Here is a 24,121-nt window from a genome sequence, read left to right as displayed (position 1 = left end):
TGTCTTCACAGGACATTTCCCCACAAACACAGATCCAACCATGATGAAGACAAAGGAAGCCGGCTCTTCCATTATGCAGACCCAGCAGCTCCACGCTGCCATGGCCGACACTTTCATCGAGCACATGTGTCTGCTCAACATCGACTCCGAACCCGCTGTCTCTCGCAACACTGGCATCGTCTGCACCATTGGTGAGACATTTCCAAATACTATTACTAATGCAGCGCATGTCCTGTCCTATAACAAATCCTATATTTGATTCACTTGTCAATTTGTCCATGCAGGACCTGCCAGCAGGTCTGTGGAGAAACTGAAGGAAATGATCAAGTCTGGGATGAACATTGCAAGAATGAACTTCTCTCATGGCACACATGAGGTGGGTATACACCTCCATTTACCCTTTGAACCAGTTAGAACTTTCATGGACACTTTTGGGATTGTTGGACACCAGATGACCATTCATTTCTTTAGCCAAGTCTAGTAGCACAACATTTTTGAGAGTTTGAGGACAATGGACGCTGCCACAACAGCAGCTTTGCCCTCTGCCAGTTCGTCAGCGTGGGTTTACCCTTTAGAGTGCCTGCTGATTGTAATGTGATCTGCGAGCTTGTTCCCTCTCCCACCACTGCTGGCTCTCAGCTGAAGCTTGATTTGGGAGGTCGACTGCATCGTGGCCAAGACCTTATACTACTGACCCCATAAACGTAAAAGTCATGTCTCTGAGAATTCTGATGCTGACCTTTTTCACTGTCACCATCAGCTGTAGTATGAACACACTGGGTGGATGAGTGTACTACACTATACTGTAACCTAGATCAGCAGTGTAGCATTAAAAAGCATGGGGGGAAATATCTGCATGTCAGTGATACAAATATTAAAAGAGTTCTTGGTCAAAGTTTCAGAAAAAGAAGAGTCTAGTGATTTCCTCCTACATAATCAGTTACAAACTTGACCTCTGTCTCATTGGTGTGTCAGTTTTTAGTGCAGTTATTAATAGGACAAGCAGAAGGCACACAGAGAAGCCACAGCAATGTGTTTGTTATGAACGTCACACGTCATGGTCATTACTTCCTGTAGCTTTTTATTTTCTTTGTTGCTTTTTGACATGAAAATAACCTTAGTTTTATTGAAAGCTACCAGCAAAATGAAGAGGTGCATTATTTGATACTGACAAAGGTCAGACCAGAAAGGTTAAGGTGGTTAGTAAAGGTACTGCTGAAGAAGAAATATTCACAGATAAAAGTAAAAGTGAGAAGGTGTAGAGTTAGATGGAGATGATCTACAAGAGTGAACAACTAAGACAACAGCTGTGAGTCAGTAGGTGTGAAGGTGCTCCACAGACCTACGACGGTTTTTGTATCTTGTTAGCTGAACATTTTTAGAGCACAGCTTTGTTTAAGTTGGCTGCCTCATCAGAACACTTGTAGGAGACTGACTCTGCCTTAAAGCCACAGCTCAGATGTTTGGGAAAGGGTTTATTAATAGCTGGTGGTTTGTGTGCAGCTATTTTTGCTTCACTAAAAAAAACAATGTCACGTCCGAGAACGTGTTGCTGTTGTCATTCCACACTTCTGTAACCAGCGGCGTGAAATCCACAGGACTCATAATATATATATATATATATATATATTTGATTTTGTATATATTTATATTTTTTCACTGTCACCTCACCTCGCACCATACAGTACCACGCCGAGACCATCAAGAATGTCCGCGACGCAGCTGAGAGCTTTGGACAAGGGTCTGTGGACTACAGACCAATCGCCATTGCTCTTGACACCAAGGGACCAGAAATCAGGACTGGACTTATCAAGGGTGTAAGTTCCTGTTAGCGTACTCAGTCTGATATAAAATGATTGATTATTCTGACACGGAGTTGAGCCTGACCATGAACAAACTATTCATTTCAGAGCGGCACCGCTGAGGTTGAGTTGAAGAAGGGGCAAACCATCAAGCTGACACTCAGTGACCAGTACAAGGACAACTGTGATGAAAAAGTCTTGTGGCTCGACTACAAGAACATCACCAAAGTCGTGGAGATTGGAAGCCATATCTTTGTTGACGACGGTCTGATTTCCCTGAAGGTCAAAGAAGTTGGTAAGTAAACAACCAATGTGTTTTTTTTTTTTACATCACTTTGGTTTTCTCTTCTGCTTAGCTGTGGAAATGCGCTTCTCTACCTTATTGTGCCTGGCCACAGGTAGCGACTACTTGATGTGCGAGATCGAGAACGGCGGTATGCTGGGCAGCAAGAAGGGTGTCAACCTGCCTGGAGCTGCCGTCGACCTCCCCGCCGTGTCTGAGAAGGACGTTCAGGACCTGCAGTTTGGTGTGGAGCAGGGTGTTGACATGGTCTTCGCCTCTTTCATTCGCAAGGCCGCCGACGTTCATGCTGTCAGGAAGGTGCTGGGCGAGAAGGGCAAGGACATCAAGATCATTAGCAAGCTGGAGAACCACGAGGGCGTCCGCAGGTAAGTGCAGCATCCACAGAGCTGTCCTGAGGGAAATGTTCAAATAAAACTGTATTTGTTCCCAAGGGCAGTGAGATGAACGTTTTGTTCCACATGGTTTAAAGAATTAAGACATTGTATTGATGCTGCAGTTGACATCCGCAACAACAGCTTTACTAGTCACTGATTCCATCTGACATATTTATTTTCCTGACCTTGAACATCACACGATGAACATTTTTTTGTTTGTTCTCCATGTATTTCTCAGGTTTGATGAGATCTTGGAGGCCAGTGATGGCATCATGGTTGCCCGCGGTGACCTGGGCATTGAAATCCCAACAGAGAAGGTCTTCATTGCCCAGAAGATGATGACTGGCAGATGCAACAGGATTGGCAAGCCAATCATCTGTGCCACACAGGTCAGTAATGTTATTCAGCAGAGGACAGAGTTTGGTGTTGACAGAAGCACACTTTACAAGACTGTTTCTGTTTCAACAGATGCTGGAGAGCATGACCAAGAAGCCCCGCCCGACCCGCGCTGAGGCCAGCGATGTTGCCAACGCTGTGCTGGACGGCAATGACTGCATCATGCTGAGTGGTGAGACCGCTAAGGGAGACTACCCTCTGGAGGCTGTGCGCACACAGCACATGGTGAGAGCACATTTCCTGGTCCCAGTGCATTAGTACTGTACCAGGTAACATACCTGTGTAGATGCATGACACACAGTGTATCTTTCAGAGCAGCAATGAAAGATGACACTAATGTTGCAGTCATTATAATCTGTGTGTAATGGAAATGTAGCAGCAACATGCACTCAGATCTGCTGGTAGGGTTAAAAAACTAATATGATGCTTTCAAAGGCTTCGGGAAAATTTGAGAATGCCATTAAAATCTTTTAGTACCTTTCACACTGATATTTTTCTTGGTCAATTTCTGCTAAATTGAAAGTTTTTTTCTGGGCTTATCTTAAGTAATGAGTAAAAAATATACTGGTTTTACTTTTAGTTTTAAACCTTGTTTTACTTTTTTATTTTAAACATCTAGCTATTTTTTTCTGAAAAGACAACTACTAATCATTCTTTATACTATAATGCACATTATTATATAGATATGTTATACTTCTACTTCTACACAAATGTACAGTAAAGTACATTTTACTGCAGATCATTACCAAATTAATACAGTCAAATATTTTGCATATCAACATATGTCTTATTTTTCTGCTTATTTATCATAAGCAAAAGTAAAAATGAATACTTTTACTTGAAATATACCCATTTTAAGTTACTTGTTTGGTGGATAAACAAACCCGTGGCACTAACTGCTTGTTCGTTGTGTTATTTGCATTGTGCTTTTTCTGTGTCATTGTATCACTCAGCTGGCATGTGTGTGTGTGTGTGAGGACCTGCAGTGCACAGCATCAGTCACAGGACATCATGGCCACCGCTGATATTTAGCTTCAGGTCTCAGTGTGGTCTCAGGTATGAAGACATACAAACTAACCTCTGCAGCTAAAACTGGCTTCTCTCTAACTCTAACTAATGGACATTTATTCCTTCACACGTTCAGATTGCCCGTGAGGCTGAGGCAGCCATGTTCCACAGGCAAATGTTCGAGGAGCTGCGTCGCACCACCCATCTGACTCGTGACCCCACAGAGTCCATCGCTATTGGAACCGTCGAGGCCTCCTTCAAGTGCTGCGCCAGCGCCATCATTGTCCTCACCAAGACTGGCAGGTGAGAATGAGGGAACGTGTCTTAATGTCCTCTGCTGGGAACAAAGCAGCTGGAGACACTCCTCCCAGTCTGCTCCACCCTGTGTGTGCCACCAGGCTCATGTGAAAAGTTCAACAGCTTTCACAGTACAAACTGTGCTTCCATCCTGACCTTTTAAGAACTGAACCCTGACATTTTGAGCGATAATTTTAACTCTCTCTTCATTCCCTTCCATTTGGAAGTTCATCCTCACGGCACATGACACAGCAGACGTATCACTGTCAGCCGGGCGGATTTACTCCTGATAATGGCTCAACCCAAAGCTACTTTAATCACAAGATCTGTATTAACGTGAGGTCACATGACTGCTGTACATGTGAAATGATTCTCTGCTGATGAGGTTCATCTCCTGACTCTGCACTGCCACTTTACTCATCGGAGCTCTGATGCATCTCTTAGCTCATTCTGACTGACAGTTTTCACTGATCAGGACTGTACTTCAGTACAGTGCAGTACAGTGCAGTACTCACATGAACTTAAACACCTCTAATATGGGTACCATTTTCTGACTAGTCCTTATCCAGACCAGTGTCTTTGTCTTCACCTGTGCCTGTTTTCTGCAGGTCTGCTCACATGCTGTCCAAGTACAGACCCCGTGCCCCCATCATCGCTGTCACCCGTAGCGGCCAGGCTGCACGCCAGGCTCACCTGTACCGTGGCATCTACCCTGTCCTCTACACCAAGCCCGCCTGTGACGTCTGGGCTGAGGATGTTGACCTCCGTGTGAACTTTGCCCTGGAAGTTGGTAAGTGCCTGAAGTGGGATTTTTTTTTTAATGTATAAAAACTATTTCGTTTATCTTCACTCTTTGTTTCCCTCTAAAGGCAAACACCGCAACTTCCTCAAGCCCGGTGACATGGCCCTGGTTGTGACCGGCTGGCGCCCAGGTTCTGGTTACACCAACACCATGAGAGTTGTCCTGGTTCCTTGAACGTCTTCTAAGGACACCAGTCTCCACTCCAGCTTTTTTGTAACCTGCAACCCCTTAAGAAGACTTCAGTAGTCTGCTGGTTATTTTTAATCATCAGGAAGTCGAAAGTAACACCATTCTTTTTTTGTATGTTGTCGTCCATCGACAGTAACACCATGATTCCTGTCAAAACACAATACGTGCAATTTATTGTCTAATTCCTGTTGCCAGGACTGAACTCAAAACCTTTCAGTGGAAATCCCTCTGTCACACTCTTGCCCTGCACACACTTGGTTTTGTGTTTTTTTCTGGAACCATGAACAAAAGTGAAAAGTGGATCGTTAATCTTTTTGTTCTGACCTGGCATCCATCATTAAAGGTTTCCTTGGGTCAATAATGTGTTGTCTCTTTGTCTCTGTCCTACTGGTTTGTGCATCTAAACATTTCTTAGATCCTCTTAAAGGTCTTTAGTGAAGATCTAGTAAGACAGTTTAACAAATTTCTCCATTGTGGGATGTAAGGGACTAAATATTGTATTCTAATTAATTTATTCTAATTTAGTTTATGTGATAATAAGAATAATAAGATAACAGTTACTCTGGTGTTGCCAGAGAGGTTTTTAGCTAAAAAAGAAAAAGCTTTGAATGATTGGCCATGGTGTTCAGAAACTCTAAAAAAAAAAGCAATTGGACAAATTCCTTCAAGTGAAAATATTGTTTTGTTTTGTTTTTTTAAATCGTGTAACGGGAAACACAAATCTTCACTGCAAGGGCCAAGTATTTACCTTAATAAAACTACTAAAATTATTTTGAAAACTCCAGTTCTCCAGGATTTCTTAGACAAACTCTGGTCTGGGAAACAGTCACCAGCCATGACACACATCATAATCACATCTTTTTTTATTGTATATAATTCAGAGGCTAAAGCAAAATGTGCCTAACACACACGTGTGATGGAATCATCAGGTCCAAAAAAGTGTCTGTAAATCTAGATATAAATATATGGGAATTAAGAAATGTGTTACACTTTCTGAACTACATTATTACCTTTATTGTCTCTGAATGCACTTGGAGCAACCGAACACTCGGTCTGAGTTCAATCTGAGGTGTTGCAGCGATGCAGGGCTGAAAGAGAAGAGTAATGATTAGATAATTCTCTTCCTCCCTTCGTAAGTCGCAGGAGTAGACCGTCTACAAGAAATGGACATAGCCATGTGTTCACTGAAATTTCCTCTGTAGATGAGATGTTCCTCTGAGGTGTAAAATGCACACAGTATCAATTTTTCCTTTAATTTCATTGTTGTTTATAATTGGATGTTCTCGTGAAAAGACGAACTGAAACTAGTTTCTGTGATGCAGTAATGAGGTCAACAACAAGTCACACGTCAGTGAATTTCCCATGGGAACTCAATGATCAATTATTCTGGCTGTAACACAGTTGAAGATACTTCCTTGTTGTCTCCTGCAGGGGTCGCAATTAATACATGTTTAGTGTTTTTGTTGAATGAGAGGAGCTGGAGCCGGTCCCAGCTGATATCAGGTGACGGTGAACATCACAGCCAGTTCCTTTGTTTGTTACAGCACAGAATACAAAGACTAAAGTCAGTCAAGCCTATGCTAACAATAACTGGTCAATTAATCCTACCTCAATTTGCAATCTCCCTGATTTTGGAATGTGAAAGGAAACTGGAACGCCCAGATGAAAGCCACCCAAGAGGGACACAAAGTGTAGTTTCTTTGTGTCTCACCCTGTATTTCTTTTCTTTTCCCAGGTGCTCCAGTACAGAGCTCAGGTGTCCACAGCTCCTGTGTTCCTGTCTTCCTCCACGGTGATCACCTGATCACCATCCTCACCTGTGTCTCGTTAACTCCTCCCCTGATTGTATATATTCCCCTCACTCACCTCTTCTCACTGCCTGTCTCTAAGCATTTGTCCTCAGTTCTTGTTATTTATTTATATTTTTCTGGTCATCTCCATGTGTTGGTTTCTGACTTGTGATTTTCTACCTACTCTTAGTGTTTCCTCCTCTGCCTGATCTTGACATTATGAACACAACTCTTGTACTTTTGCTTCTCTCCTGCCACGTTGAAGATTTTCCTTCTCCAGTCGTGTCCATTGTTGTCAATTTTCCCATCTTATTGTCACAGTTCAACAGTATGATTTCACATGGCTAATAGTGACGTGTTAGACTGAGTGTGTCGTCTCATTAGTCGCCGTTGAGAGGTTAATTCCTACTTCCAGTTGACTCCAGGTCAACACGACTGCAATTGAATGGCTACGTCCATTTCTCATATGGTTCACAGCAAATCAACGCAAAAACATATATATATATAAAAAATGCAGCTGGAGTTACTGGAGTGGACGTTGTACCTGGGCACAGCTGGTATCAGCAGAGATAGAGAGGGAAGCACAGTGTCAACACATGGACGTATTAGGATGTAAGAGTCTTTAAAACATAATTATATGTAGTATGGGTTGTCCACAAAATGACCATGCAGTAACAGATTAACAACATAAATAAAGATTAACGCTTCAATAATGAACAATGACAGAGGTACATATGCAGCAGTACGACTCATCGGGGTTTTTAATAACCATTTGCACATGTAACTGCTTTTAGCCCTTTGTGCAAAGAAAAAACAAAAAGACATTCAGATCACTCTCAGTGCATGGCTGGTTTCAGGATATATGATTATCCACAATTGCTTGATTTCCTCAAGTTAATCTGTTTTAACGAACAACAGAGTTTCACTCAACAAATGCTTCAGTTCACAGTACCTTTGTAAAACATAGAAAAACACAGATTATTGCATATGATGCTAGTGGCACACAGACCTTGGCTTGGATGTATGTTCTGTACCAGAATCAGTGTTGGACTGAAAAGAGTTGGCGTCAGTTGTGTGGCTGCAGCTGTGGACGTCCAAAATGGAAATGGTTGCCTTCCATTTTAACACGTTCAATAATACCTACATGTCTCCAACACTGACAGCATATTCGTTACGTTGATGTTTTTAAACTGACTTTATGAGACCCACTTCGGTGTGCAATATTGCTAAAACGTGAATCTTGGAAGACACAACTTCATCAAACTTTTAAATATTCAAGAAAGCAAAGTGCGCTGTCTGCCTGCTCACATTTTCCAGGGGGGGAGGTCACGTGATATGCTGAGTGGTGGGGAAGTAGTAAATAAAGGACGATTGTTTTGGTTTCAGTTATAACTAGACTTTCAACTAGATGGGCCTCACTAAAAAGTTACACAAAAACAGCCTGGACAGGAGGGCGTCAGGAGTGTAGTTATAATACACAAAACTATTTTTGAGAGGTGCTATACATACATGTCCATCATTTATCACTTTTTTTATTTATTCTTTTATATTCAAAGAATTATTTGTAAGAGAAGGAACTGTCATTGTTTTTATTACCTATGAATTCTCTCTGATGAAAAACCACCAGAGGCTTCGAGTCTAAATGACAACACACCCTCCTACTTCTAATGACCAGGACGAAGAGCTTCCCCTCATTGTTCGGCCGTCAGTGGAGGGTGTGTCTGAACCTCACAAGTTGGAGGGAAGAGTAGACTGTTTGTGTTTGGTCTCTATTATCTGAGCATGGGGAGAGGGAACACCACCAGGCTGCTCCTGAGGTTCAGGCCCTGAATGTGTCCGACTTACAGGCGTGGGTTGACCGGGGACAGGACTGTAGGGTTTACTGACGGCCACGAGGGAAGAGAAGGAGCTCGATGCCCCTGAAGCTCCTTCTATGAAACTGCACACGGCCAAGGGCCTTTCCTGCTGCAGCGAGCTGTGAGAGCCTGAGATAGTTTTTACTTCCTGCGTGAAGAGATCTCCAGAGGTCTCTGTCCCCTCACTGAGGGCACAGGACGCCTTTGGAGGACATGAAGTCTGAGGTGTGAGGGACCTTTGAGAGCCCACCGTGCTGGGGATCTCACCGTGGTCAACTGTCCTTCCCTTCACGGGGCTTTGAATCCGAGGACTCTGGAGGGGAGGGGTGTAGGAGGGGGAGGCGTCTGCAGAGCCGTACTGGGCCAGTGATGCCAGAGCAGAATGGTCAGGTAGAACCTGTGGGAGGAACACAGACTGGAGACCTGCAAGACTGTGCTGGGCCAGAGAGGCAGCAGCTCCGGCTGTAGATGCAGGATGTATGACCCGGCTGGTGCTCTGAGTGCTGGTACTGAAGGGAACATTCACAAAGCTTGGACCACTAGGTGTCCTCCCCGCTCTGTCATGGCCAGAACCCACTGGCTGTAGTGTGGGGTGGACGGACTGCTGTAGGTGGGTTAGTAAGGGGCCGACTGAACTACAGATCAGGGGGTTTAAGGTGGAGACTGAGGGTGGAGGGAATCTCACTGCTAGCCTCCCTGGTGCCCCCTGCTGGAGTAAACCAAAAGGGTGAGGTGGTGTAGTCATGGCTCCATGGAAGGGCTGTGAATGAAGCTTCGCAGAGCAGGTGTAGGAGACGGTGGCCTGGCTGATGGGGAAGGCTGAGGCTATGCCTGAGTGGGGGGGGTGTTGCAGAGGTGTTGGCAGAGGGGCCAGGGGCTGCAGGCTGCTGGTGAAGATGGGGTGGGATGTCACTGTGGGTAACAATGGCCCAGTGGAGAGATGCTGAGTCCTGAGAGATGCCGGTGTAGGAGTCTCCAACCCAGAAGGGAATTTAGGGCAACTGACAGGAGAACTGGGCCCTGAACCACAGCTGCTGGGCGTGGTGGCTCCAATAGGGCCTTTCATTGGCTGACCGAGGGCTTCCTTCAGAGAGGCAGCGCCTGAAGCCAAAGAATGGTGGAACAGGATTGGAGGAAGCTGGGAATGATGAGCTAAGGCTAGAGCCAGAGGAGTGGTGGCTGCAGCAGCCTGGAGCGGGGCCTGAACCAAAGGGGCCCAGATGACCGGGGTGGCTGAAGACGGAGCAGGGAGGTTGTGTGCAGCGCTGGTCTGAATCAGCTGCGTGCACTGGGCCATGTCACGGTCATGCTGGACTATTCTTTGGATAATCTCATTCTCTTGGAGATTCAGTGTACCAGAACTTTGGTGGTCCTGGACCTTGTGCTGAAGAACAGAGTTCCTCTGGCCTATAAAGACATGAATAATGACATTTATAATAATTAGGCATCTAACAATGAACTCAACTCGCAATACGATATGATTCACGATTTTAAAATAAGATGTTTTTTAGACATATTAAATTTAGGTCACCATAAATTTAACAACAAACAGTGAAAAACCAGGTTCATGTTTTAATATAGTTTTAATATCATTTTTTTTTTACTACTGAACAACTGTACTTGTTTTGGAAACTCCTGCATGTCTCTGTTAAGAAGAAAAACCACCCAGTTAAAATGATCCTTTGGACCCTTGACCTTTTTTCCCGAAATATTACATTGCATAAAAAAGCAGAGGAGCCATTATTTATAGTCTATTTGAAAAGGAAGCACTTGTGGCATTTGTTAAACACTGCTGTGTTTTTCAAACAGCTGGAACAGACTCTATTATCAATGTATAATGTGGTCTTTTAATGTATTAGATTGATTAAATACTTAGTGAAAAACAAACCAATTCTGTCCAGCCGGTCCAGAGCCACCAACTCGAAGGCTCTCCTCATCATTGGATACTCCTCCAGGACCTCATTGAAGTTGTCCACTGACAGAGAGTACAGCCGACAGTAGTTCTCAGCTCGAACGCTGGCTGTTCTTCTGCCTCGTGTCAACAGGCAAATCTCTAAACAGAGGTGAAACCAAATATATAAAATATAAATAAGAAAACCCACAATATTTATTAATAAACATAATTTAAAAATTGAGATGAAATGATGTATGATTCAAGCTGTGACACAGTTCAGAGGAGTTGGTTGTTGAAATCCGTTTACTAATGAAAGTCATATCTGTATGAGACCCAGCAGACAGATGTCTCTGAATCCCACAGAGGTAATGAAATATCTGCAGCTTAAAGTTTGTCCTGAACCAATCTGTCATAACAGAGCAGTAAAAAAAAAATCATGTCTTTTTAAAATAGGAAATAAATTACACATTTCTCTCAGGCAGATGTGTTAAGGTTCCATTCTCTGTCTTTGTTGTTCGTTGTTTTAATCCATACGACCTTGTGGGGTTTGTTTTCTGAGTTCTTCTGTTGTTCGTAGGTCCTGACATGTTGGTCTGAGGAACAACTGTTCTGTCCTCATTCACCATCTGTATTTATGTTGATAAGGTGATCACGTTGTTTTTGATGCTGGGTAAACATGAAAATAGATCTTTTCTCTGTGGGTGGTCATGTGTTCTAATTTATTTATGTAAGAGTAATGTTTTAATCAGTAGCAGTTTCCTAAGACACTAATATATATCCATCCTGGCAATAAATGACAAGTTGATAGATGAACACTTGGAAAATGTATCTGCCAACATTCATTTGTTCATCTTCTACCACTTAATCCTTTTCAGGCCAGTAAAGAGATAAAGAACCATTAACATTACTAAAATAAATTAATTTGAGTGTCCAAAATAAGACCCAGAGACACCCTTCACTACCCCACACCTGCCCCCTGCTGATACACAGTAAGATGATACAGTAACATAACATGAGAGTTTGATGTTTCCTTTCTGTAAAGGTTGCGTGCAAAGTGCATGTGAAATAAATCACTTAAATGTTCACTTTATTTTGTTTACATTCAAAAATGACTCACTGTATACACAGCATATGCAATACAATTGAAATGGCAAGAAAAAAAAATTCACCCAGTCTTTTGCAGCCGTAAAACAGTACTGTCAAATGTAGATCAATTTTCACTTTTTTTGGATGCAATATGAAACTAAATTTTTCTTTTTATACTGGAAATGTCCTGTTAGATTTAAATTGTACATACAGTATGTATCATTCATTTACTCAATCATCCGTTCTTGTGATCATTTTAAAATCTGGAATAAATCATCCCTGAGCTAACAGCTACACATGTTTTTCTCTGCTCATAGAAGCACAGAGGATCAATGTGAGTGGTCAGTTATGTGTCTTTCTACCTTGGTCTATTGTGTGGGTAAGTCTACTAAAAAATCCACCCTATGTTTTGTAACAATGACCAGTAAAATGTGTCAAACTGAGCTGTTAAGACACAGCGACCCACCTGCTCACAAAGCAATTGAATTACAGCATCCCTGTGGAAATTACCTCCGAAATAAGAGCCATCAGTCAGCCGGGTGTCTTTGCTGTTCTTGGTCAATACACTGACCACACCATGCTGGATGAAGTACATTTTCCTGCCGATGGTTCCTTCTCTGATGATGAAGTCACCTGGCTGGAAGACCTCGAAACGCAGTTTGGTCAGCATGGACGTGACAAAGTTTGGATCTGCGTTGGCGAAGAGAGGCATGGAGGCGACCAGCTTACGACAGTTGAAGTTGATGATCTCCTGCAGGAGAGAAAAAGGCGATTAAGGTTTCAGCAAACATAAGACATTGACACAGCTGTCATAGACGTGGTGCACAGTACTGCCAGTATAACTGCATTAACGTTATCACAGGAAGAACGTAATTAATACATCGGTCTAGTGATTAACAGTGAACACAAAGGATTAACAGGAGAGATTATAAATATTCACTCAGATTATTTCATGATGAAAAAACAACCTCTAGTCCACAGTGGAATATTTTATCTTTACTAAACGGACAATAATTAAGATAACTGTTGTCGTATTTAACACAATTGCACATCAGGCTACACGAGTATTACCTGTGGGAGAGACAGTCATGTTCTGCATAAGCAGTAAGTAAGACATCATACTGTAAATGAATGCTAACGAATGCCAACGAATGCTAACTATAAACAGATGTATCTTAATCTCATTTGTAGCAATCATTATAAAAGCAGATTGGTTCATGAAGTGCTCATCCCTCACACAATCTCCACTCACTTTAATCTGATTAGATGGCGTTTAACATTACCACTCAGAGCAGCTCGGATTACATTAATAACAACTATGATAACTACAAACAATTTAGAGCATTTCATGACGCCACAGTAGTGTTTCCTAGCACTAAAACATCCTTTTAGTCATATAGGCATAAAAGTAATAGGTCAGGTACTATTTATGTGTACTTTAAAATCCATCCATCCATCCATCGTACCAACCCCCTTAAACCTTCCTGCGGGTGGTGAGTCCACTGGAAGGTACCAACCGCCCTAACCGGGATTCAAACTTGCCCAGGAGGTGAACCCTGGGGTTCCACACCAATGACAGAGACATTGCCTCTGGGCCAAAGCGCCGCTGTACTTTAAAATATGGTCAACTAATACTGCAATTCTGAAGTAAAAGCAAAAAAAAAAAAGAAAGCCTGAAACTTCAATTCTTGGTGTCAGAGCTCAGCATCAACTCAGCACAGATGAAATCTGACCTCTCTCAGCGGTTCGTTCAGCTCCTCTAAAATGCTTTCCTCGTCAAACATCTTGCCCTGATAGCGGTGTTCGTAGTAGTCATGGATCCTCTGACGCATGTCAGCTGGGAGCTTGTGGAAGGACATGTACTGCTCCACCTGTTTGTACTGTACACACAACAAAAACACAATTATTAAATGTGACAACAAACTTCACACACCTGTCAATGTGATATGATGAATCCAAGAGCAGATTAACGTGGAATAATACAATTATTAAACTGATTGGTTCGCTGGCTCAGACCACAGTGCGTCTGAGTCTCATTACGTGGATATCGGGCGGTCACGCCATCTGTGAGACTTGCCCAGAGTGCAGTGCTGTGTCTTTGCCCCATCTGACATGTACAGTCCTGCTCTGCAGGCTGCAGCTAATAACATTAACGACTGTGTCCTTCAGCAGTGTTCTCTACCAGGACAGTATGGTCACTGTTTACACCAGCGCTCTGTCCTGCATCCTGTCTTCTGTCTAGTTTACTATTACTGTTGGCGTTTAATCACCTTTGATGCTTTCCAGACTGTGTTTAATTTACACAATGAAAAGATCTGTTTGTGTTTAAGGGGAACGCAGCGTGTTTTTGTTATCAGTTAGTACTGTCACTAGATATGCAAATAGTTTATATTATACATGATAGACCATGACTTCTTAACATTCTCACTATATTATTACAAGTGCTTTGCAACAGGACTTTGGTACTGTGAGGAAAGCAGTGTTGAACAGGTAGAATCAACAGTGTCTGGCACACCCAACGCTGAACAACATACTGTTGACGTTGCATATAATCGTATCATTTTCTCCACAAATTTAAATGTGCTGAAATACACATTAAGATGAATCCAACATTTTGAGTGAATGGATAAATTGAGGCAGAAAGTAAAACCTCTCAATACTTTACAAACTAACGGCAGCAGAGATTTGTTTTCTATATTGGTGAACATGAATCATGAGAGCCCTCACCTTCTCTTGATACTGCCGCCTGGAGGAGTCCAGGGACTGAATGAGTGCAGTGGCATGCCCCACAAACATGGCGAAGCAGGTGGCGCCCACGATCATGCTGAGGATGGTGAGCCACACATCTGCCATTCCTATAGGTGGATACAGACCGTAGCCTATGCACAGCATGTGACTCATGGCCTTGAAGAGAGCGTAGGAGTACTGCTGACCCCAAGTGTCGTTCTGTGAAACATGTGGAGGAGAAAAAAGTTTTTCTTGAGCCACAACTTCATTACTGCAGCACTTCCTCTGAGTAAGAGGGCATTTTAGGTTTTCAGATGGATTAAGATGAGGATTCTATCATTTTAATTTAAAAAAAGGCCCAAAAGAATTTGGAGGTGACAGAATAGGCGACAGAATGACCATATCTGGGCAAACTTCTATGTACATCAGAATAGGTGTAATTAGAGGTTGTCTTCAAATACATTTGAAGATCTTTACTGGTTTTTTAACACTCAATACAACCAAAATTTCCCTTTCTCTTTAATGACTGAGGTTTGTCATATTTCCCTAGTTCCTTCTCTACTGAAAGTTGTTAAATCCAACACAGACCTCCTGTAATCAACCCAGCTGCTAATGATCTGTGTAATGGTGGTTTTAAAGCTCTTAAAGGATTTAGGAAAGAATCATTCGAACCTGAAGACACTCAACAAACTGCAATACTATTATCAGACTGTGATGGAAATGTTTCTAAATGGCCGTGTCTCAGTGTTGAGGTTCAAATCTATAAACTACAGGATTGCTCATGCACCAAGTGACCCAATCACTTAGTGTGTTTATACTGTAGTTAGCCCTCAGTCACAGTATAAAAAGCTTCTGTAACTTTTAAAGGACAAACGTGCCTCTACTTACCACCATCTTGTTTCTGGTGACCCAGCAGTCAGGAGGGAAGTCCTGCAGCATTGGTACCAGGAACTGCAGGCAGCCATCCCAGTGACACAGCAGCAGCATCATCCCAATCAGGTTCATGATGCGCACCATGGCGCTGGCCAGATCATAGGTCATATGGAAAACCTGTGGCACAGATTATGGTCCATTATGTAAGTGACACAACAGCACACATCTCTTTATGAATACAGTAAATCTAGAAAATGTCAATTGTCTCTCATGCAATCACAGGATTTCAAATCCACAGTAGGTGCTGTGTGGGCTGATGAAGAGAGGCCCACAGACCACAATGTTCTTAATCTGCTCCACTGTTGCATAACAATCTCCCAGCAACATTAACGGCCTACCGGGATTTCATCCTCAGCTGGAATTACACCAAAAAGATAAAACGGGCAAATACAGTATCAGAGAGTAGCTTTAGAAGGAGCAACAAATTAACGGCTTTGGCTGAGGACCTTTGTTTTGAACTACACTGTGGACAAGGAGGTGCACACAAATTAGGTTGTAATTATTTCATGGCAAAAAAAATGTGGAAATGTATATGTAAATGAACTAAAATAATGTTTTTTTAAACAAATGTGGTTATTTGAGATACATGAACCAAGTAGAGATTCTACCTCCTCCCACTGGTGGATGTAGCGGATGAGTCTAGAGAGACGCAGCAGCCGCAGTAGGCTGAGGATCTTGGTGAAGCGTACGATCCTCAGGGCCCGGGCCGTTTTGTAAAAGTCTGAATCAATGCGTGTTTCTACGATAAGAAAGATATAGTCCACAGGTATGGAGGAGATGAAGTCCACCGCGAACCAGCTCTTCAAGTACTTGATTTTGATCTGCTGCGGGTCCAGGATGATCTCAGTGTTGTCCTCTCTGACGATTCCAGTACGGAAGTTAAGGACAAGGTCCATAAGGAAGAAGGTGTCTGACACTACGTTAAAGACGATCCAGGGCGGCGTGTTCTCGTCCTTGAAGAAGGTGATCCCCACAGGGATGATGATGAGGTTTCCCACCATCAGCAGCAGCATGGTCAGGTCCCAGTAGAACCTGAAACACACAGTCACACACACACGGGAATTTACATTTTGTTTTTCATTTCAATAAAACAGATGTTCTAAGTGCAGTTCAAACAAAATCAAACATTATTTGTTCACAACATAAAGAAGCTTAATTCCTCAAATATAACTTTGTTTTGACTTTGATATTGTTTTGACAATAACATAGTTGAGGGGTATACATCTAGGTAAAAAAAGCAGAATTTATATATACATCACTAAAGTGCAAAAGTTTTAGACTACATGTATCTCCCTTAACTGTATGTTTAAATATGTATTGTAGTTTATAATTTGTTGCATTTAAACAAACCAAGAAGAACCGGTTCATTCCTCTCAGCCTGAGTCACTTATTTATGTGTTATATGATATGACAAGATGAAGCTCATTACACAACTGAAACAGACCTGAAGTCAGATTAACAGCCACTGATATTGTTGTATAAGCTGAACAAGAAAACAACAGTAGCTACCAATTCATTTCAATGTTGTGCTGTGGGCCACGGTGATAAGGAGGGGAAAAAATGGCTTATTGGAATTCATTTTCACTGCTGATGAGGAAGTATTGATTTTCTTAACTACTTAAATCCTCTAGTGTCAGCAACTGTGTCTTTAATTCCAGTTATTAGTGCATGCAAAAAAAAATGTGATGGGGGAGGGCTGCAGGGGGCGTTGGACCGTGTTGTGTTTACATTACAAGAGTAATGTGTTTTCATTATTGTGTCCAAGAGTTGTATTGATTTATTTACAGATCAAATTTTAGGGACAGTGAAAACGTGCCATGAAACTGACACCATGTAACCAATACATAACTGAAGCTGGCAGATGAGATGGTGTGGAGTGTTTTTATCAGCCACAATATCACAGGCCGAGAAAATTACAGAGATTTGTAGGCTTTCAATGTCTTTGAAGACTATCATTAATATGATACTTTACAGCTACAAGTAAAAAATATTCCACACAGATTTTCGTATCACAAAAATTGAAGAGAAAGCTGGGCAACTACATACTGCAGTATAAGGAGAGTTGAAGTTGAAGATACCGTGAATAGCTAAAAGCAAATAAAATAGTAAATATAGCCAATGGCCATCAGTTGAAATAAAACTAAATGTAGATCCAGTCGCAGAACATTTATCAGAGTCACTAATCATTTTAGCTGTGGAAAAGCTAAGTAGGAAAAAGAACATCTTAGTGCAGGAATGGAAAAAGGTAACGACACTAAATAGTTACAAAATGTTGCACCAACAGGAGTGAGAATGTCCCTGGTGTATGTTCCACAGGAGCATAAAAATCCTGATCACAACATTAATATCCTAGCCTGCTTACAAGGGAAGGTGAAATGAGAGAGCGAGCATGCGTGTGATTACATGAGGGATCTATTTCACAGACCAAATTAATCAATGATTAATCTGCCAAAAACCTAACAAACACACCCTCATCAGAACTGTTATGGTTTTGTGGTGAACAGGATGTAACTCATAGAGTCTGCAGAGGTTGTAAAAATGCTACATGTGTGCCTGAGTCTGATACGGTGAATGTGATGACCTGAAGAAAAGGAAATCCCACAAAAAGAAAAGCAGAAAGGATAAGGTGGACATTTGTTCTAATCAGCTTTCTTTTGTTCTCTGTCAAACAAAGCATTTACATTCCTCTCTTCCATCTGCCTGTTGTCTTTGTGGTGACACAGTGGTCCTAATTGCTCTTCCCCTCTCTGGCTAAATCCAACGTTATCTCCTGGGAATCCATGTCATCTCCAGAAGTCAGCTCCCATCAGCCAGATGTTAAGTACTTCTCTGCACACGTCATTCTGCTGCAGAAGTCTGGGACAGCTGGAGCGGAGGACAGCAGTAATGCAACGTGTCCTGCAGACCTTTCTGTTTGCTCATCAGCTGACTGTGCATGCAGCAGCCAGGCCTGACAGATCAGACAGCCTGCTGCTGTAATCTGGTGATATCATTAAAAAATAAATCTGGTGCAGAGACCCTGGACCCTCAATGGGGAAAAGTGAAATCTTGCACTATTTGGCTCAGAGAGCAAACGTGTTGCGAGGACCATGATCACACAAAGAGCGGGGAGTTACAGGCAAAGTGAACACAAAAGGGCTTAAAATGGTGAAAGGAGCTTAGATCAATCAGGACAGCAGAAAAACACATCACTTTTATACTGGAGATACTTATTCCTTACTGCCAGAGATCAGCTGCAGCACAGCAGCGTGCATGCAGCTCAGTGGGCTAACACACACCTGCACTGTGGCTCTGGTCCACTGACAATCATATTAACCTGTGTGCAGACTCAAAACACAGTCTATGCTCCTGCAGCCATGGACACAAAAACTATTAATGCAATAAACATCTGAGACTTTGTTTAATCAAAGGGACAGACAACATACAGAGGCCACCTAGGACATACCATATATATATGTATATGGTTCCTCACATTAGCACCTTCTTAGAATTCTACCACCATTATCTAACGTGAAGAAACTGCAGCACAAGAAAAACACCAGTCAATCAACAAAACATAGTAAACTTAGTAAACATGTGCAGTCGAGCAAAACAGTAAATGTGGTATTTCAAATATATGGAGAGAAACATCTAAAAACATGGTCCACAAATCTGCAGTTGTGCTGCAGAGGAAACCAGGTTACATTTCTCTATCATGAGTCAATTTTCCTTCTTGTCTCTTGTTTTCATGCAGTATATATGTTACAGACAGAATTCTTTCTTAGAATCTGTGGAAATGCAGAACAGACCACAGGAGGCAGTCACCAAAGCGCCGCTTTAAACCAACACCACTCCACACAGAAACGTCACACACTGATCTAACAGCTGGACGTCCTGAATCCCGACAGCAACGTTTTCATTTCAATCTCAATCTCTTTCTGTCTGTCCAGTGTTTTGCAACGTGTCCTCTCCTTGTCCACACCGGCCCTGCTCCATTAGACTAATTGTGCTGTAATAATCTGATGTGACTGATGTGTACTTCTAATACCTAGAATGGTTATGTTACCCTTTTTTGATTACCAGTTTTCCAAGCGCCTGCCGCTCTCTCTGTAATCCATTGCCCTTGGTAAACGATAAAAAAGTGTAATTTAGATGAGTGGAGGGAAAAAAACTGCAGTAACACATGTCTGCATGCAACATGCCAGTGAAGATATGATGACAGCCACCCTCAAGGTTAAATGTCACAGAAGTCCCCTGATAGCTGAGATGATCAGAATGCTGCTACGTGTTTATTCAGCGTACACTAAAATGTAAATGTGCACGTCCTAAAAGACACCCTTGGTAAGAATTGTTTGAATAAATGTCAAAATATCTTATAATAATAATAATAAATAATATGAACGGCATATTTCCTTTGTCTGAATAAACAGCAATATAAAGATTAAGGGAAAAGTTGCATCGTAATCTGTGACTCAGATTTTTGTCACTCATTTCATGTGTCTGTCTTTATGTTGCTTTAAGGTGAGAAACACTGCTGATGTAAAGAGTCAGGGAGTTTCCTTTCCTTACTGTTAAACAAATACTCTGGTCAGATTATCTTTGTTACGTTACATTTCTTTGATTAAGGCAGAACTTCTTGTAAAGCATATGAGTTTATTTTTTATTAATATTTTAGGACTGAAGGATGTGAGGATTCCAGCTACATGCACCTTTTCCTGATGCTTATAAAATTGTTTTTAAATAGAAGTTTTGTTTATATTCACTGTGTAGTTTACAGAGTGAAGGAAAATGATTTGAAGTAACACAATTACATGAAAGAAAAGCAGTTGTGTAATCCAACAGGCTCTGTTAAAGGGTGAAACAGTAGGCGATTATTATTATTTTTTATACTTTAGTCTTTCCCATTTCTTTTCAACATAAATATTTTCTTAATTAGGGTGAGACAATACTGTATTTAGCCAAAATTGTAATATATTTATGCATAAATCTGCTTATTAACAATCCTCAAACAGGATTATCATATCAATCAACATATCAATAATTATAATTTCAGTGATTTTAGTACTCACTATTATCAAATTACCCTTCGATTTTACTGCTATTGGTTGTCCAACAAAAATCACCTACGACCTATTCTTGGGTCACAGCCCAGTGTTTGGCAATGACTGGTTTTAGATCATCTCTGAAGACTATAAACTGCACCCTTTAAAGCTTCATATTTTATATCTTGCATGTTGACAAAGTTTGTTTATACGTAAATTACCTAAAGTCACTGTATGGATGAATTATCCAGAACCCAGCAGACTTGACCCGCTCTCTCTCATGCTCCACGGCTCTCTCACTCCCCAACATCCGCAGGGAGAACTTGTTAACACCCGGCTGGAGCATCGCCCCAAACTGGCGGTGCATGAAGCCGGCCTGGTACAGCCTGTCATCCTCAGGTGTTAATTGCTCTGCCCCCTCCAACTTGATGAAAGTTGACTGGTCGAACACAGATCCCTGCCCGGCTGTGCTACTCGTCCCACCGGTTGCCCGCTGCTGGGCCCCCGGACCAGGCTCAGTGTGGGCAGAATCACTGCCCGAGGCGTCAGCCTCAGGGAGGAGGCGCTGCTGTTCAGCTGGATCAGACCCGGGAGGATGTCGCCCGGTGATGGAAGAGATGCTGCCTCTGAAAAGGCGACAGTCCCCATTCAAGTTGGTCTTCACAAGAACCTCTGTCCTCTCCAAGTCTTCACTCCTGGCCTCCTCGATGCTCCTGCAACTGCTCGCAGGAGACGGAGAGGACAAATGTTTGAGGCGAATACTTTTAGTGCTAGTGTCCTTGTCGCCGTTTTCTCCTTCGTCAATCACGAACGCTTTTTGCCCAATGTTTTGCGGCAAGCTGTACAGCCTTTTGCGCATGGAAGACTGAAATCTTTCCATTGTTAGGAAAGAGAACGTGTGGGCTTTAAGTGTAGTTCAGGCAAATAAATGGATAAATCATGAAACTCGTGCACTCAGGACGCAACGGGAGGCAAAACAGTAACAGCGCATCTTCCGCATCACCATCCGCAGGACAGGTATCTCATTTGGCACTCGGGACGTGCCTCTCTCCCCTTGGTCCGAGGAATTGAGATGCGTCAACGCTACGTGGCCACCTCAATCCGACGGTCATGTGAAAGAGGTGAGTAGAATTTGCGTGAAAATCCCAGTTATCACACAGCCCGCAGACGAGAGAACATCAGGATGCAGCATGTTGAGCGTCGGACGTGCCGCGCCGGAATGAGAGAATGCTGCTGCTGAGCTCCTCAATGACAAAGCATGATCTCCACCTCACCAAAATCTCCCACAGTGCGGAGTGATGACACAGACGCACGCAGCTGTTGCATTCGGCATCCAGGGAGCCTTGACATCACTGATCCATCCATCCCACTGATAACAGGGATACTGATGGAGCTAATCTGTCCACATGCGCTCACCCCGCCCAGTCAGGACAAGTGGACGCGACGACCCACGGATGTGATCCAGCAGTGGAGATGATGCACAGTGTTGTAGTGGAAGACTATATGTCACTCACACACTATGTCACCACCTGCTCAGGGTTTATGTTCAGTTCTGCTGGATGGACATTTATATAATGGGGCTGTTGCCTGGATTAATTGGATTTTATTAATTATACTTTCTTCGTTGTTGTATTGTGTTGTTTTCTGGACATACACATAGTATCACGACTAGATGCGATTGAAACCTAAAGAGAATAAATAAAATGTGTATTTTAAAGGAAAATAATACAAAATCCTTGTCTGTTGTTTCTAAACAGAAAGACACTTCGTCTCCTGCAGGGGGTGCTATAAACACAACTGTAATGCCCTGGTGCTTAACAAGATTTTTCAATGTGATTCTAATGCTGTAACACATTTGCGGCACTTTAAGTCAATCAGAACAACTAACATATTGGGATTGTGAGAGAATTATTTTTCCCTCAGTACAGGTAGTACTTCTTAGTACACAGTAATCTCCATCAATACTCACTAACTCTTGACTATGTGCTGGCTAATGTGGTATCACCAAGATCCTGCAGATCTTTGGATTTGTTCACCACCACCAATGAGTAACACAAATCTAAATATGCTCTTTTTTTGCTTATTATTATGCTCTGAAATCTAAAATGTTATGCCTAAATAATATAAAATGAATAGTTTTAGAATATGTCTAAGACTTTCTTTCTTTATGTCTAGACTCAGAAGAGCTAGGGAAATGAGCAAAAAGTGAACAGACTTACGAACTTTCAGAGAACACAGGCCAGGCAGGAACAGAGAGGCAGGGAACACAGGTATGTACTGTATACACAGGGCACCAGGTGAGACCAGTGAGTCTAATCAATAGAGAAAACACAGGGCACAGGTGAGTGTAATGACACAAGTGACATGACGCTATAGTAGGAACAACACACAGACAGACAGGTCTGATTAAAGGGATCATGTGACTTAGTACTAAACAATAACCTCATCATGTCTAGAAGTACAACGCTTGGGTTACTTTAAATGCCTACATATGCAACCGTAACAATTCAGTTTTAAATGTCATTTCTATCCCCTAAAATATAGGTCTTATCAATTAGTTAGTTCTATAATTAAACTCCTGGGTTTCTTTTCAACAAAATTAAACTGACAGGTTACAGGGATGTGCTGTTTAATATTTGCTGTGATAGTTGTTTTATCTTTGATAGCGTTATGGCTAACGGTGTTACACATTAATGTGAGAGCTGTTTCCTCTTAATGTATATCATACAACATTGAAGAGTTCTTCTAGAATGTTTTAGAATCAACGTAACCAGCTTTAGAAATTCAAAATATTCAAAAACAGTAGTGTACGGTAAGTCCGGCGGGAATCATTAGCAGTGATATTTGCTTATACACACTAAATACACACGCTAAAATGTGCTTAAGCAGTGAGTCAAAGAATAATTAACAATTTACTATTAATGAAACCACACCGAATAGTTCACAATGTATAACATTATATTTTTGTGTACATACTGTTTACGGACTCCGAGTTGGGCTAAGTGTGTTAGCTGTGTGTCTTTATTATGTTATCATCTCCCATTTGTTAAAGAAAAGTTCAGTTGGATGCACTTGGTCGCCCCTAAAGGTGAGGCTGTGTATTGCATAGACAATATTTCATAAACATGCTAGAGATATTTTTCTTTATTTTTTGTTTTTAATCCAGAATTTCTGAAATGCCATTTACTCGAGACGTTATGTATGCTATTAAATTATTATTAAATTAAATTAATATTACCCCTAAAACAGATAGTTGAAGTCAGTTCTAGCTTGAAAAAATATTTTTAAAAATGCTTTCCTTATGTTGAGTGGAAAGCAGTGTTTTGACACCAACCGCCACCACAGGGCGCTGTTGCTCTATGTTTCTACCCTGGTCCGTGGAGGGCGCTTGTGTGCGTTTTAGATACAGTTGAGGCCAACTTCATGACTGTCTTCTTAGAAAATATAATAATTTCTAATGGATTTTAGAGAAACTTGATCATTTTTCAGCACATGCAAAAACATCTGGATCTACATCAGAGTCTAACAGTTCGGACCTTCATCCTAACAGTCACTTTTTTTTCAGGTTGTGCTGTTCTAAGAACATCACATCACTTCTGTTGAACTTCAACAGAAGTGATGTTCAACTTTGTCTGCAGACTT

At 41.9% G+C, this 24,121-nt stretch overlaps 2 protein-coding genes across 4 annotated transcripts in view; one reads left to right on the top strand and one right to left on the bottom strand.

Moving 5' to 3' along the window:
- Window positions 1-5,533, top strand: part of pkmb (pyruvate kinase M1/2b) — a 6,448-nt gene extending 915 nt beyond the window's left edge. Inside the window, exons 2-11 of the mRNA XM_008312449.3 lie at window positions 12-191; window positions 285-376; window positions 1,686-1,817; window positions 1,911-2,097; window positions 2,201-2,471; window positions 2,719-2,869; window positions 2,949-3,101; window positions 4,021-4,187; window positions 4,790-4,971; window positions 5,051-5,533. Coding sequence (XP_008310671.1) covers window positions 41-191; window positions 285-376; window positions 1,686-1,817; window positions 1,911-2,097; window positions 2,201-2,471; window positions 2,719-2,869; window positions 2,949-3,101; window positions 4,021-4,187; window positions 4,790-4,971; window positions 5,051-5,157 — 1,593 coding nt within the window. The 5' untranslated portion in view covers window positions 12-40 and the 3' untranslated portion in view covers window positions 5,158-5,533. The remainder of the gene's footprint in view (window positions 1-11; window positions 192-284; window positions 377-1,685; window positions 1,818-1,910; window positions 2,098-2,200; window positions 2,472-2,718; window positions 2,870-2,948; window positions 3,102-4,020; window positions 4,188-4,789; window positions 4,972-5,050) is intronic.
- A 1,685-nt stretch (window positions 5,534-7,218) lies between these two features.
- Window positions 7,219-23,816, bottom strand: LOC103380454 (potassium/sodium hyperpolarization-activated cyclic nucleotide-gated channel 3-like). Of its 3 annotated transcripts, XM_017032746.2 has the most exons (9): window positions 23,456-23,816; window positions 22,699-22,791; window positions 16,067-16,490; window positions 15,414-15,575; window positions 14,526-14,744; window positions 13,532-13,678; window positions 12,309-12,549; window positions 10,707-10,871; window positions 7,219-10,225 (listed from the first exon to the last, which is right to left on the bottom strand). In XM_017032746.2, exons 3-9 carry the CDS (start codon window positions 16,469-16,471, stop codon window positions 8,691-8,693), a joined length of 2,874 nt encoding a protein of 957 aa, XP_016888235.1. In that variant the 5' UTR covers window positions 16,472-16,490; window positions 22,699-22,791; window positions 23,456-23,816; the 3' UTR covers window positions 7,219-8,690. The 3 variants fall into 3 exon arrangements, with proteins under 3 accessions (XP_016888235.1, XP_024912248.1, XP_024912249.1); XM_025056480.1 differs by lacking the exon at window positions 23,456-23,816 and having other exon boundaries at window positions 22,699-23,379; XM_025056481.1 differs by lacking the exons at window positions 22,699-22,791; window positions 23,456-23,816 and adding an exon at window positions 20,701-22,575.
- Window positions 23,817-24,121: the final 305 nt, after the last annotated feature.

The sequence above is a fragment of the Cynoglossus semilaevis genome, chromosome 6 (genome assembly GCF_000523025.1).
Source record: "Cynoglossus semilaevis isolate Cse_v1.0 chromosome 6, Cse_v1.0, whole genome shotgun sequence".
Lineage (NCBI taxonomy): Eukaryota > Metazoa > Chordata > Actinopteri > Pleuronectiformes > Cynoglossidae > Cynoglossus > Cynoglossus semilaevis.
This window is presented reverse-complemented; position numbering and strand designations above follow the sequence as displayed.

Bases quoted from the DNA above. Each gene is read 5' to 3' on its own strand.
- LOC103380454 (XM_025056481.1), bottom strand. From the start codon at position 21,359: ATGGAAAGATTTCAGTCTTCCATGCGCAAAAGGCTGTACAGCTTGCCG. The intron at 15,576-16,066 runs GTAGAATCTCTA...TCTGTGCCACAG, and splicing joins ACATCCACCAGTGGGAGGAG to GTTTTCCATATGACCTATGA. The intron at 12,550-13,531 runs GTCAGATTTCAT...TCTCTCCTGCAG, and splicing joins TGAACGAACCGCTGAGAGAG to GAGATCATCAACTTCAACTG.